This window comes from Apiospora hydei, assembly GCF_038363865.1.
Source record: "Apiospora hydei strain CBS 114990 chromosome Unknown utg000008l_segment0_segment0, whole genome shotgun sequence".
In the NCBI taxonomy this organism is placed as follows: domain Eukaryota; kingdom Fungi; phylum Ascomycota; class Sordariomycetes; order Amphisphaeriales; family Apiosporaceae; genus Apiospora; species Apiospora hydei.
This window is the reverse complement of record NW_027117367.1, coordinates 1,215,737-1,229,583: the sequence shown is the minus strand read 5'-3', so window position 1 is coordinate 1,229,583 and position 13,847 is coordinate 1,215,737. Positions and strand designations below refer to the sequence as shown.

Below are 13,847 nucleotides of genomic sequence, written 5' to 3'. Positions count from 1 at the left end.
ATCGCTCTCTCAACCAGGGTTCTGCTGAAAGCTGATTAGTCACCCCCGATCTCGTTCTAATTCCTGATGCTGGGGGAGACTTGCTGTGCTTTGTGTAGCTGGACCTTGTCAGCGTTGCTCGCCAGTACGTTCCGCGCGATCGCCACATCCGCATCGGCAACTTCGGCGATATATTGTATGTCCACATGGCTGAATATGGCTTTGGCGCGCTCGAGGTAATCGGTGCTCGACTTGAGTAATCTTTCCAGCTCCTTTTTATCCGAGACTTGTAGGCTTTGTTGGTAGATAACAATACCTAATTCGAATAATAGCGCGCCAGCCCTGACACAGTTAGCGCTGCCGTTGCAGTATCATAATTGAGACACAGCAACTCACCGTCCGCCTCTGCGGTCATCTGTGCCGTACTTCAAACGGCGGTCTTCGCAGGCCTCGAGCAGCTTCGTTTCGGCCTCGTCGTATTCCCGGTGGAGTAGGTGATAGAAGGCCTCGCCACGCAAAACGCTGAAGAGATTGACCTTTTCAAAGTTGGGCAGGCCTTCCCTTATCTGCCTCGACTTCTGAAGCAGCCTCCAGACCGCAGCCGAAGCCTGGCCCGTCTGAAGATAGGCCATGCCCAGCTCCGAGTAGGCGGCCGCAAGCTTCACCGTCTCGACGCCGCTGGATCGGAAGATCCGCTTCTGAACTTCTTTGAACTGTTGGCAACGCTCGAGCGCTGTGGCTGTATCGTTCGCGGTCGAGGCTATCGCGGTACCGGTGTTATAAAGAGCCGAAAGCAAGTCGAGCATTTCTCGCGGGGCACGACGAAGGGCCAAAGATGCCACATCGAGCAATTTTGTTGCATCATTGTAGCGCCCTTTCTGGTTCAAATACCTAATGTGGCAGTGTCAGCTATTTCTGTCTCGGTTGCTACGCTTCATTGACGAAAACTGTACCATGCAGCCTCAATCATAAGCTTGATGAAATCCTCTTGTGCACAGTCACGCTGAACATCCGGATCGAGATCAACATAACTCCCGGCAATACGTTTGACGTGGGTTAATAGCTTTTGACAAGTCTTCCATCGACCTCTTTCATCCAGTTCTGAGAAGGATATCTCGGCAGTTATTGACTTTGGCCACATCCGGTTGACCATGGAACTAGCTCGGTTGAACGCAATCGCCAAATCATCTCCGCTTTCGAGATATTCGACGCGTATGCTATCTTGGAGGACCTTGTCTGTGGATATCGTTGTTTCGTTCACGCCGTGGCCCGGCTCCATGACATCTATCAGTCGATCGACCTCCAGCCTTCGACGGGAAGTAAGATAGCCTCCTGGTAGTTCTGACGTCTCAGTTGGCTCTAAATAGTTTGAAAATAATACTTCCGGGATTTGTGCGTGGTGCAGGAACGGGAGGACGCTCAGGATGGACCATTCCGAGCTGCTGCGGCCGTCCAAAGTCCACAGAGCGGCTATAGAAGACATATGGGACACGCCTCGAAGGAGCAAGTCCTTGCGATTGGACGTTTGGTACGCCTTGAACTCCGGGAGGCTCTCTCTTTGCTTTCTGTTCCGGTACTTCATGGCCACTCGGATGACTGCAGCAGGGATACACTCCCAATCGTTGACAATGTCAAGAACGGTTTGGTCCACGGGATGAGTTACCTCGGCGACAGATAGGAATAGACTCGCAGCGTCGTTTTCGGGTAGCGAGGGAAGTTCGACAGGCGTTATGTCGATTGTTTCATCTCGGAGGGGAGCCGGATGTTTGCCTAGAACGAGGATCGAGCCATCTCCCTGCCGTGGCCAGAAGTCCAAGATGTTTGTGTCGACCGTGACATCCTCCATGATCAGTAGCCATTTAGCGTCAAATCGCTTCTCCCGGTTCGTCGATTTGACCGAAAGGGGGTTCTGAAGCCATGCTTCCAGGATACTCCAGTTGGCCTCCGAGTTGTTGGAGTTTCGGTCCACAATTTCCAGGATGTAAAGCAAACTCGTCGCAATGGTGTGCTAGATTGTCAGCTGTGATCCAAGCGATGGCATCGTAGTCGCCCTTGTGGCGACGGACATATTCCGTGGCTAATGCGGTGATGCCCATGCCTGGTTTGCCATAGACCATCACGGCACGTAGAGGAATTAGTGTGTCCATTGGGTCAACCTTCCTCTGCAGGTATTGATGAATACTTTCCAACTCGGTTTCTCTACCGCGCACGAGGTTACGTTGGGGTGGTGGAAGGTTGTAATAGCGAGGTACCTCGACGACCAGTTCCTCGGACACCAACCCGGAGTCGTGACGTCCAGCCCAATGTGCCGCTCTTTTCCATCTGGACTTTGCCCAGTTTGATCTACCTGAAATGGAAGTTTAGCAATCGCTCTGGTTATCTCGAACAGAATATCGAAAGAGTTACGAAAACATGCCTCTTGAGTTGACATCCCCTTCACTTGTTTCGTAGCCAGATGGGGTCGGGTCAACTGTCGCGATGCATTAACATGTTAGTCGATTACGCTTCCAGTTGGGAGACACAATTACACTCACTCCTGGTTGACGGACCATCTGATAACTGGCTAAGCCCTTGAGGAGAAGCCTGGCGCAACAGTTCGATGATTTCGCCGACCATATTCGTCTCAAAGGCGCTGGACAGTTTGCCGCTGGTTTCAACTATAGCGAGATCCGGAAACCGAGACACCCACATTGCCGCATCAACAAGCTATCATGAGTGAGATGCAAATCTTCTTGAAAATGCTTCATGTCACCTTACCACGCGTTGTTTATGGCGACCAACATGTTTGAGGTCACGGTGGCCGTACTTGGTCTTCTGGGTCTCGACGCAAACGACGCTTCTCGAGGGGAGACCCCGTTCCTTGTAACTGATCCCGATGTCGTCGATTGTCCGTTGAACGTCGGCGAGTTCGCCTAACCGGTCCTTTGCCAACGATCTCTGGCAGATTATAATGTTAATCGTTTTCATGACTTTGACGGCATCTCCCGTTGCCGGCGGTGTACCAAGAAGAACGACTTGTGACACGTTGGTCATCAGGAGTTTCGCGCGATGCTCTTGTTCGGCGATATCATGCGCAATGCATAGAACCTAGCCAACGATCAGCCATCGGATAGTGCGTGCTAGCATTATGGAAGCGATCATTCTGATTAGTTGATGGTACCTTTTGGACGACGAATCCTGAGAGGCGGTATCCTATTAGAATAATGGGCTGCCTATCGCTCTTTGAAAAATGTGAATCAACAGCGGCCACACAGGGTGTTAGGGGATATCACCTTGATAAACTGATACAGCTCCCGAAGCAGGATCTCCTCGGCCTCTTTCATTTTCCGAGGGAAATCCTCTAACTTTTCGAGCTTGATCCCGAGATCCAAGTATTGAATTGCCGAGTTCATAGATTGCGAGAGAAGGCGGCTGTGAAGGGGCTCTGCCCAGTTACTCAAACCCGGCTCGCCTCCGAGTAATCCATCGACAAGAATAATGCTATAGAAGTCAGCATGAGCCAAGTCAAGTGTCATAGGAATCGTACTCAATTCCCTTTTGGGACTGATCCGGGGCTGGGTATTGCTCCACCAAGTGACTAACGGACATCGTTGAACGCTGCAGCCAGGGGTAGGTATCGCCGATCATTGATGATGGCCTTTAGCCTCGTTCTCAGCTGTCAGCGCCCTGATTGGCTCCAAAGACATAGAATTTTCAAGGCCTCGAGAGGCTGACTCTTGGTACAAGGGTGACACCATTGCTGGGTGTATGGAAAGAGACCTCCGGGGAAAGAGAAAATCACATGCGGTAGATTTCTCGCAAAAGGGGCTTCGAATGGGCCTTCAGTCCGGCGGCTGGCTTTGATGGCGAGTCCTAAAAGCCCAGGCCGGTGTGTGGATCTCAGAGGATTGGGCCATTCTGCCTCCGTGAATAGAAAAGTACGATAAACCGAGCCGCAATGGCTGCAGTCGAAGGGGCGTTGTGAGCCTGGGTCGTATTGCGGTTGCCTCGACGTATGTGATATTGGCTGTGTAACGCACACGCACACTGAGTCAAACACAAAACCACATACGGACGTACATTGAGCGTCTCCAACGTCTTACAAGAAGGCTGCGACCTATGTGTCACCAGTCAATTGGGTGCCTTGGCCTGCATGGTGGCCTCGGTGTGGTTCTCCTGCCGGCAGGCAACTTTATCCTCGATATTACCTGCGCTGGAGAGCGGGGTCAGAATACGTCGCCTCCTCGCACCCATGTCCGTATCTTCGCCAAGTCAGCCCTTGGCGGATCTGAGGTTCATGGATTCAGTCGAGTGTCTTGTCTACAGAGAGTCAGTGGCGGGAATCTGTCAAGCAACGGTGGCAAACACATTACCGACGTGAATATGGCTGCTTGCATCCTCGCTCCCCTGTCAATTCAATTCAACGGTGCATCTGGCAATTCATGGCGAATGTGGTGGGTTTGATCAGTGGTTGGTCAATGAGTCAATAGCCGGGCGCTCGACATGCTGTAGGTAGACGCTGACTGCATGATTACACACACTGGCTGAAAGTGGGTTGTATCATACATGCCAACAACGAATCCGCAGCTGCTTTGTGATATGTTGCGCCACCATTTTGGCGGTCACCAAACTCGTGATACGTTTGTTGGTATTGCATTTCATGTAGGTACATGTACGTTGGAGAAGAGGGGCACGCCCTCCCCGCGAATGTATTGCACGACAAGGACAACCTGTAGGTGCGGGTAAAGCCTTCCCTCCCGACATTCCGTTTTGCTTAGTACGTACTCCATAATCTGCCAGCTGTGGAAGATATGCAACCCCCAAGCTGGTTCACCATGGTCAACTACGAGCGTCGTCGTCACCGACATGGGTCAACGTAGCATGCTACCCATTAGTGATTGACGCCCGGCATTTTGGGTGGCTTAAAAGGTGGCATGGTTAACAGGCTATCCATTGGTTTGCGTTAATCAGGTGGGCACAATATGAAACGAAATCGATAATGAATGACGGTTGGATACATGAGCTCACACACCACCAAGCTTCGTCTTTTTCGGTTGGTGGCGGCATGTGTCACCGCACAGCGCCGTGCTAATGCTTTCAGGCTTCCAGCTGAAGAAAAGAACAGACAGTCCAAAAATCGGCACAGTAACGAGGGCGAATGTCCAAATACCCCTGACGGTTGCGTCAAAAGTCACAAACTGCATGCCGAACAGCGAAGAACAGAATGACAAGGGAATGAAAACAGATACCAAGAGTGATAAGCGGTACATCCTCTCACCTTCCGCAACGGCCCGTTTAGACTCCTGCAGACCTGCTTGGTTCGATAGCGCCAGCATCGCTGACTCGCACTGGGCTTGGAGCATCTTGGCTTTGGACAACAGGTATTCGACATCGCACTGGAGGCGCTGGGCCATCATTTCCGGCTTGTTGGCGTTGGATCTGGGCCAATCGGAAAAGACTCGGGTCTCAATGAACCCCAAACTCTCCGATATTGACTCCACGTGTCGGTTCAGTAGGTCCTTGTAGAATACCAAAGTGTTTTGATTCTCGACCATTTCCGATGGCAGTTTACCTGAAGACACGCTCGCCTTAGACTGCAATGCTGACTGAACAACATTCAGAAATTGGGTTTCTGAAGTTGCCCAGAAGGCGAACAACTCATGGAGTGCATAGAACGGATCTTCGCTCATTTGTGTCGGATTCAGGGACCGTCCGTAGAATAGGGGCAGCAGCGATATGCTTTGTGGCAGGCCGCCTGTACCATGGACCTTGTTTTCATATCCGCTAACCAGTCTATGTTGATATGGTTTCAATGAGATCCCTCGTCTGTATATCGTGACTGGGAAGGTGGTGACAGAATGGCCAATATGTGCCCAAGGCCCCAGATTGGTCCTTCCTCGGAGCAGGTCATTTCCGCAGTCGAGCCATACCAAAGCTGAAACGGAGACTCAGCATTGAAATCTGGCTCGTAACAATATGAGCGAGACTCACTAGTATAGGGGCTGTCCTTCTCGCCCTTTGAGCTGTATATGGTGATGAGCTGTTCGAAGCTGAAGAGCTTCTCGTTGTGCACATCAAACGATCGAACCATGGAATCCCCAAGAGTCCAGTTTATTTGCTTCTTCATGCCAGAAAGGTAGGCTTCCATCTTTTGGGATGCCTGCGTCCTGGTTTCCGACAAGGAAAGAGCATACGGAGTGTACTGCCCAACAGTAGTCAAGGTGAGTTGGAAGATGGGCCTCTGATTGCTAGGCAGCTTGAACGGCGACTGTCTCATCGAAACCATGGGGTTCTGAAAGAAGCTGAGATGCCTGTAGAAGACCTCGGGTTCAATACGAAACCGTGCACCTATCTCTTTCAGCCATTCGGGCGACGGATACCCCCTAAGGAATAGGAGGATGCTCGCATCGGTCGGCTGTCGCTTCAGGCTTTCCTCCAAGGGGAGCGCCAAGCTCACACCCTCGATGTACTTCTGGGCATTGCCGGAGCTCGAAGAACTCGGGGTCTGACGAGGAAGAACGTAGATCCGCGCGAAGCCCTCCTTTGAGGGGTCTGGCTGTCGAACTGCTGAAGGTTCTGATAGCCACTTATTGAGCCCATTCCAGTCTGAGCCCTGATAAAGTGAGTTGCTCGCATTGGTTTGTGAGTGAATGCTAATCAACTTGGCGTACTTTGACGGGGTGACTTCAATGGGTCAATGATCTTTCATGTGTCAACAAGGGCCAACAGTCAACATACGATGCTGTGGAGGATTTCCTCCGTTCAATGGCGTATCAGGAGATGGTTCCATATCGTGAAGGCCCGGAAGGGATGTATGGATGACAGGATGATAATGTGCAGCCTAAATACCGAATGGCTCTGCGGAGTGCCTGTGTTTCTGGAGTCTACAGCTGCGTGATCATGTGCCATGCACATCCGCGCTGAGCCTCGTAATGAGCCTGTTCATCCCGGTTGCTGGGGGGAATATCATTCGAGGGAGGTATGTGCTAATCAGTCGCCGAACGGTCAGATATTGATCTCTGTAGGTCAACTACCCCACGTGACAGGTAATATCAAATATGACGTGATTGTAGTACAACATGACTGCCAGAAAGCGCAGGAATGACAAGGTGACACCATACAAGACATGCGAGCCACATTAAGAATCAACAAGCTAATTTCGGTAGTAACGAATGGGTTGATCATGGTATCTTCATTTTATACAAAGGTAATATATATACAGTCAAGTTTTATGGTGGCAATACAAAAGGGCGAAAAAGCAGTTTTGGAATCTCCAGCTCTCAAATAAAGGCACAGAGAGAAGAGTAAAAAACGAAAAGAAGAAGATAACATGATAAAGGTTGATAACCCCTTAAGCCTTCATGTGAGAGCTTAGGTCCACGCCGCCATGAGCGCGGCGAGCGTGGCGTCGGTGACGGTGACCGGCACCGCGACGCAGCTTCCGCTTGCGGCAGGGCTGAGCGGTGGTACCGTTGGTAGCACCGCCACCGAGCGCCAGGATCTTGTCGGCGGCATGCTCGGCGGCGACCATGACGATGGCCTGCGTGTTGCCGGTGGGCAGGTCGGCGTGCATGGAGGCGTCGACGACGAAGAGGTTGTCGGTGCCGTAGACCTTGGTGTTGGTGTCGACGACGGCGGAGCCGTTGGCCTTGCGACCGTCATCGAGACCCATGCGGGCGGAGCGGACCCAGTGGGAACCGGTAGCCTGAGTGGACTTGATGTCGGCGAGGAGGGCGGCGCCGGTCAGGTTGGTGGGGGCGACGGAGCCGTCCTTCATCTTGATGGACAGGGTCGAGTTGGGCTTAGCCGTCATCTTGATGAGGCGGTCGAAGAAGGTCTGGAGAGCGTCGACGTCGCCTTTGGTGTCGAGCCAGGGGTTGCCCTTGAGCTCGGTGATCTTGCCGGTGGCATCGAGGCCGAGATCGGCCTGCGAGGTGACGCCGTGCGTCAGGTAGACTTTGAGCTTGACCTCGTCGTCAGCGGGGCTGTTGCAGGTGCCCTGGATGAAGCGGGTCTGGCCATCGCTGGGCGACTTGACCGAGGTCCAAAAGTTGAGGCGCTGGCCGGCCTGGGTCAGGACGCCGGAGCCCTGGGCGAACAGGTCGATGTCGGTCTGGCTGGGCTTGGTGAAGGCGGTGGAATTGAGGGATTTCAGGGACTGCTTCGTTTTCATGGAGACGGTCAGGATGACGTGGTCCTGGACGCCCTTGCCGACGGGTAGGTCGATACGGGAGGCGTTGGTCATAGTGACGGTGGAGGGCACCTTCTTGATCTGCTCCTCGGGGCCGATGCCACTGTAGAAGAGGATGCGGGGAGTAGAAAGAGCACCAGCAGCAAGAATGACCTTGCCGGTCTTGGGGGTGACGTTAATGTACTCGCGGGAGCCGTCCTCGTTCTGGACTTCGATGCCCGAAGTCCAAGATGCCTGGCGGACGGCACGGACGACGTTGGTGTTGAGGCGCATGTTGAAGTTCTTCTTGGCTTGAGCGGCAGGCAAGTAGCTCCTGATGGGGCCACCGCGCATGTGGTCCTGGATCAACCAGGGAGGGTGAGCGAAGACGTCGACCTTCTTGTTGGGCTCCTTCAGGGGCTCGACGGAGCTGAAACCGTTTGACTGGAAGAAAGTGGAGAGGACGTCGTAGGCGCCTTGGTCGTAGCGCTTTCCGTCGGCCGAGGACATATCGGTGCCCGGGTTCTTCTCGAAGAAGGCGTCGGAGGCAGCCTTGACGTCAGCAGACTTCCAGCCAGCAGGCCACTTGTCGTCGAAGTCGGCATCTTGGGGCTTGACGAACATCAGAGCGTTGATCATGCCGCTTCCTCCGAGGAGGCAGCCGGCTTGAGAGGCGGTATCGGCGCAGTATTGAGTGGCGTCGAGGGTGGAGGAGGCCAGGTAGTAGCCCATGCTGGGAACGTCGAACTGGGTGACGGAGGAGTTCCAAGCCATCACGGCCTTGCCGCCCGTGGAGGCGGTGGAGGCGTGGCCGCGCTCCACCAAGAGAACAGAAGCACCCGACTCGGCTAGCTTGCTGGCGGTGATGATGCCAGCGGGACCACCACCGGCGACGATGTAGTCGTAGGTGACGTTGGAAGTGCGGATGGGAGCCGTGAGGTTGGTGCCGGGCACTGAAGGGGCCGGGGCGGAAGGAGGGGCAGCGGTGGTGTCTGCCATAGCAGCCCACTTGGCATAGTCGGCAGACTTGGCATCCGCCAAGCTCATGCCGTAGGCACTGAAGCCGGCAGCGTGGTAAGAGAGAGCGGAGGAAGGATCGGTGGGGGTGGTGACAGCAGTGGTCGAGTAGGCATAGGCAAAGACACCGTCGGCATCGGTGGCCGAGAAGGTGTCCTTGTTGATACAGCCACCGCACAGGAAGGTGGCCGAGTAGTGGGTCTCGTTGACGAAAGTTCCCTTGGGAATAGGAGAGAGCTTCACATCAGTGGCAGTGTAGACGGAAGGGGTGACATAGCCAGTGGCGATGCGGGGCGAGAGCATGACCTCTTTGCCGTTGGGCCACGCGACGAGCAGCATCTTGCCGGACATGGAGGAGCTGAAATCGAAGCCAGCCCAGCCGGCTCCTTCTTTGGCCGGACCGACGATCTGCATGATCAGGTCCTTGCCCGGGGTTTCGGGCAGAGCCATACCGACTCTCAACCCCTTGTCGTCACTGTAGCCGGAGAAAGAGATGCCGGTCTTGTCATCGGTGTATTTGAGAGTGCCGGCCGCAGCAGAGGCGCCTAGCGCCATGGCCAAGGAAAAAATTGCAGCGATCTTCATCGTGTATGTAGTCTGCGCTCAAGAAAGTAATGTATATTGAAAAGAAGGTAAAATAAATGCCGTCAAGGCTGGGAGAGAAAGGACGCGTTTGAACTCCAAACGACTTGAAGAAGGTAGACAGTGAACTGGTGACTGAGAGCGACGTGACTCGAGAGAACCATTTTGCATGCTGACCGGTGCCTGGGCTTTTACTTATAGCCAAGTATGGCCAAATGAGGCTCATGGTAGGAGCCGCTTGGCTCCCCTGGCCTTGGACAAGCTGATACCATGCTACGTGCCTGCATCCATCGTGGATCTGGGTTTCCGACCAGATACGGACGGCCAATGGAAGACCGTGGCCGACGTGGTGGAGACGGAGTCTGACGGGCTATGAGATGAGAAGTGGACAACGGTGAGGCTGCTTTAGTAAGTGAACCAAGATCCCGAGCCGTTGCGCTTGCAATTCAAGGCCGTGATTTGGTCTAGAGGCCGGGGGAGAACTGGAGAAGTTGTGATCCAAGTCATATAAACGATGCGTGGTAAGGTTTGAGATTGATTGCCCGAGTCATAAAACTTGGGACTGGTGGGGGGCGTCGGCACAGGATGCAACCCTGCACAGGGCTTGACAAGCTGCCAAGACCCATCAGTTCGGGCGCGTCTGCGAGAGTGACAGAGATTTTCCGATGCTGCATCTGCATGCGACACGGTAGTGGACCGAACCAGTGAACAGGAACTCAGAACGGCAGGGAGTGGGAGGTAAGCATAAATGAGAATACCCTCTTCTTGGATCAAGCAGTCTGCGTGCAAGTAGTAAACTGAAGGACGGGAGAATTGGTCAATCGCTAAGACCACTTCGAAGTGAGCCGTGCCTCGAACTGGGCGGGTAGGTTCCAATTGCCCTGAACCACTAGCACACTTAGCCTTAGGCCCGGGCAGGACTCACTGAATTATGCCACCACTGAGAAGACCAACGGAGCAGATTCCGTTGCTAAGTCCTAGCATGTCCCGCCGCAGCGACAACGTCCCCAGAAGAAAATGGCCAGATGCGGTAATCGACAAGAAATGAGATCGGATGAATCCATCACGGCCACCCACAGCATCCCGATTAATTAAAAGAACGGCGAGCATACGTCAGTCGGTACAGGGCACATGCTTGTTGAAGCTTCTTCTGGAGCTTTCCCAACTGCCCAGAGTGCCAGCGCCATGTCCAGGCCCCGCCGACGAAAGGAGCGCATAACGCACCCCCGCAGCCGCCCGTTTCATCCAAGGTGGCTCGGCCGATGGCGAGCGAAACCCAAGGCAACCCCCAATCTCCCTGTGCCGTCATGACGATCCACCGGTTTTCACTCCGAAACATTCAAACGCTCGGGAAATAGGGCATGCGTAGCCGACCGTGGTTCGTGGAATTGGCCCTGCCCAAATTTGACCGTTGCGCAAAAGCGGGAGAAAAAGCAACAATGACCGAGGTCTCGGAACTGAGTGCACGGTTTTAGGGCCCGAGGGATGCGACACCACGCACTGACGTTGTTTGTGATCTGCTGCGTAGCGTAGCCAGCATTGCATTTATAGCAGACAGGTCACAGAGCTGGAAACATAGGGGGACTGGATTGAGGAATAATCATGTCGGGCTTGGCCCGCAAGAGACGTCGTGGTTTTATTTCTGACATTGCATTCTCGCCCCTGAAGCTGCAAGGGGCAGGCTGGTTGGGTTCTGGTCAATCAGCCATGGTAAAAATCGAACCCATGACGGTGATCCTCTGATCAATACCGGGGGATTCGCTCTCGGCCGACCAAGTGCAAAGAGGCCAGTGTGCATCGGGTTGCCTGTCTGAAGCGATTGAGTCAAGCCCATGCATGCCATGTTTTCTGTCCTTTCCTTGTGCATCCGACAACGTGGTAGAAACGAAGCGATTTGCTGCTATTGGCGATAGGTAAGGTTGTTCTACACTCGTAGCGTGGGGGTTATTGTCGGGGGTACTGCAGCAGTAAATAGAACTTTACCCTGGCCTGAACCAGACACTTTTTTCAGAGTACAGCACTACATAAACAGTAAGCCAGCGAGCGTTACCAACCGAAAACCCCACTGTAAGTTCATAAGTCAGTTACGCTGAGAAGCGCCCCTTCAAGCCCTTCCACGATAACTTCTCCAGTATCAGATCTATCGTCTAGCAATATGAGTACGTTATATATTATACAATTTCTAATATCACGATATATCCCGATCATATTCAAGTGCACATTGAAGCATCGTTACTGCTGAATGTGCCCTTGGTTTTCTGCATTCATAGCCAAGGTCACGTGCGGCAACCCCATTGATTCTAACTCCACTAATCCCCAGACGCGGTCCACCCCCTCATATGTTGTATCTTGAGAGCCATTAGGAGAGCCTCTCTCCAAACCACATATGGCACCTCCGGATAGCTCGCCTTGGGATGCGCTCAAGGGCTGGCACAATGGGACGGAAACCCTTGCTATCAATAACACTCGGGTGCGCAGGCTCCTAACTCGCGCCGCCGTTCGATTGACGACTCTGTTCCTCCCTACCTCCCGGTGCCGCGACGGTCCCTGCGTGTACATCTCCAAACACCTGCTCGTCAAGACCGGGCCGCTCGTACATCTGCAGGAGGCCGCCACCATGAATTTCGTTGCCGAGAACACGTCGGGCGTCCCTGTGCCCAAGGTGCACTGCGCCTTTCTCCACGAAGACCACGCTTACATCATCATGGAACGCATCCAGGGCGAGTAACTTCCGCGTGCGTGGAGTCGGTTATCATCAGACCCGGCAGCGCTCACCAAGATCCTTGAACAACTGCGTCGCATCATGCAGGAGCTGCGTTCTCTCCAGCCTCCGGGCGACGCAGGTGTCCAGAGCTGTACGGGCGGCTCGCTCTACGACGCTCGGAACACCAGGGCGTTCCCTCGCATGGGACCCTTTCAGACAGTGCATGCCTTTAATGTCTGGCTGCGCGACAGCCTTGAGCCATCCGAGAAGAAGCCGGAAAATTGGCACGAGGAAGAGCAGGACTGGGAGGACATCAGAGAGATGGCGGGATTGCAGGACGGACCCTGGCCGGCGCCGGTGTTCACGCACGGTGACCTCAATCCGAGCAACATCTTTGTCCGTGGAGATGAGGTCGTCGGCATCATCGATTGGGAGACCGCCGGATGGTATCCCGTCTACTGGGAATACACGTCGGCTTGGACCGTCAGCATTGATAATGAAGACTGGCAAGGTACAATCGACCAGTTCTTGGAGCCGCACCCTGCGGCGCTGAAAATGGAACGCACTCGGCAAAGATGGTGGGGCGAAATCTGACGATGTCTCATACCCGATCGAAAGAACAATGTCCCTGAAGTTTTGCTCATTTTGTCATTCGAACCGGCTTATTTCCGCAGGCCCAATAAGTACTCGCTGGACTCAAGTTGATTGGCGTCTGATGTCGAGCTTTCAAAAATAAGCGCCGGCAAGGCCAACCGTAGGTTTCATACTCAGCAATGGCGACTATACTGATTCACTGCATAGCTACCACTGGGGTTTTCTCATAGTGCCAAGGCAGGAGAAAGCGAAAGCGGTACCGGGAACACATTGCCACGTGAAGAATTCGCCCCGTGGCTGGGTGTATGAAAAGCGGGCATTCACCAATACTCGCAGCACTGCCTCTCTCCTCGTTCGCGTCGTCATAGCCAAGATCACGGATAAGAAGCGCCTCCTCCAGATCCTGCGCCAGATCCCGGTCATGCAGAACAACCCGAAATAAAGGTGCCGGACTTGGGTCGCGCAGGGTTTAGAAGCAATCAAGCAGGACGGCAAGTGCGTGGGCACGACGATCTTGGACTGGTCCACGATTGAGCCCATGGTGAGGGAGTACGCCGCGGCCAAGACTACTAATAGACGATTTACTACCGGAAACATGTTTACCCCGAAGCCGACGTTCAACATACTGGAGCGCAGGGAGACGAACCCGTAGACGTCGCTGGAAGGTAGTAAATGCTCTCATCGGATTGCTGGCGTTTTCTTTCATTCGCATGTATCATGCGCAACAGTGTACGACTATGGCGCTGGTAAAACAAGCCCAGAATTCCGATTCGCATGACGTTCGCTCGATATGGAGTTGGACATGGAATAATGAGAAATGAG

The 13,847-nt window shown here is 53.7% G+C and overlaps 5 protein-coding genes across 5 annotated transcripts; 2 read left to right on the top strand and 3 right to left on the bottom strand.

Moving 5' to 3' along the window:
- Positions 1-56: 56 nt before the first annotated feature.
- Positions 57-3,567, bottom strand: PG997_010973 (uncharacterized protein; the record flags this gene model as incomplete). The annotated part of the gene is made up of 8 exons (XM_066815288.1): positions 57-321; positions 376-870; positions 933-1,987; positions 2,046-2,326; positions 2,514-2,685; positions 2,737-3,066; positions 3,252-3,459; positions 3,506-3,567. 8 exons carry the CDS (start codon positions 3,565-3,567, stop codon positions 57-59), a joined length of 2,868 nt encoding a protein of 955 aa, XP_066664578.1.
- Positions 3,568-4,982: 1,415 nt separating this feature from the next.
- On the bottom strand, positions 4,983-6,748 carry PG997_010972 (uncharacterized protein; the record flags this gene model as incomplete). Its single annotated transcript, XM_066815287.1, has 3 exons — positions 4,983-5,893; positions 5,950-6,642; positions 6,697-6,748. 3 exons carry the CDS (start codon positions 6,746-6,748, stop codon positions 4,983-4,985), a joined length of 1,656 nt encoding a protein of 551 aa, XP_066664577.1.
- Positions 6,749-7,309: 561 nt separating this feature from the next.
- PG997_010971 (uncharacterized protein) lies at positions 7,310-9,730 on the bottom strand (the record flags this gene model as incomplete). The annotated part of the gene is made up of 1 exon (XM_066815286.1): positions 7,310-9,730. One exon carries the CDS (start codon positions 9,728-9,730, stop codon positions 7,310-7,312), a length of 2,421 nt encoding a protein of 806 aa, XP_066664576.1.
- Positions 9,731-12,113: 2,383 nt separating this feature from the next.
- PG997_010970 (kinase-like protein) lies at positions 12,114-13,025 on the top strand (the record flags this gene model as incomplete). The annotated part of the gene is made up of 2 exons (XM_066815285.1): positions 12,114-12,451; positions 12,473-13,025. The coding sequence occupies 2 exons, from the start codon at positions 12,114-12,116 to the stop codon at positions 13,023-13,025; spliced, it is 891 nt and encodes a 296-aa protein (XP_066664575.1).
- A 28-nt stretch (positions 13,026-13,053) lies between these two features.
- Positions 13,054-13,677, top strand: PG997_010969 (uncharacterized protein; the record flags this gene model as incomplete). Its single annotated transcript, XM_066815284.1, has 3 exons — positions 13,054-13,064; positions 13,233-13,443; positions 13,492-13,677. The coding sequence occupies 3 exons, from the start codon at positions 13,054-13,056 to the stop codon at positions 13,675-13,677; spliced, it is 408 nt and encodes a 135-aa protein (XP_066664574.1).
- Between the last annotated feature and the right edge of the window lie 170 nt (positions 13,678-13,847).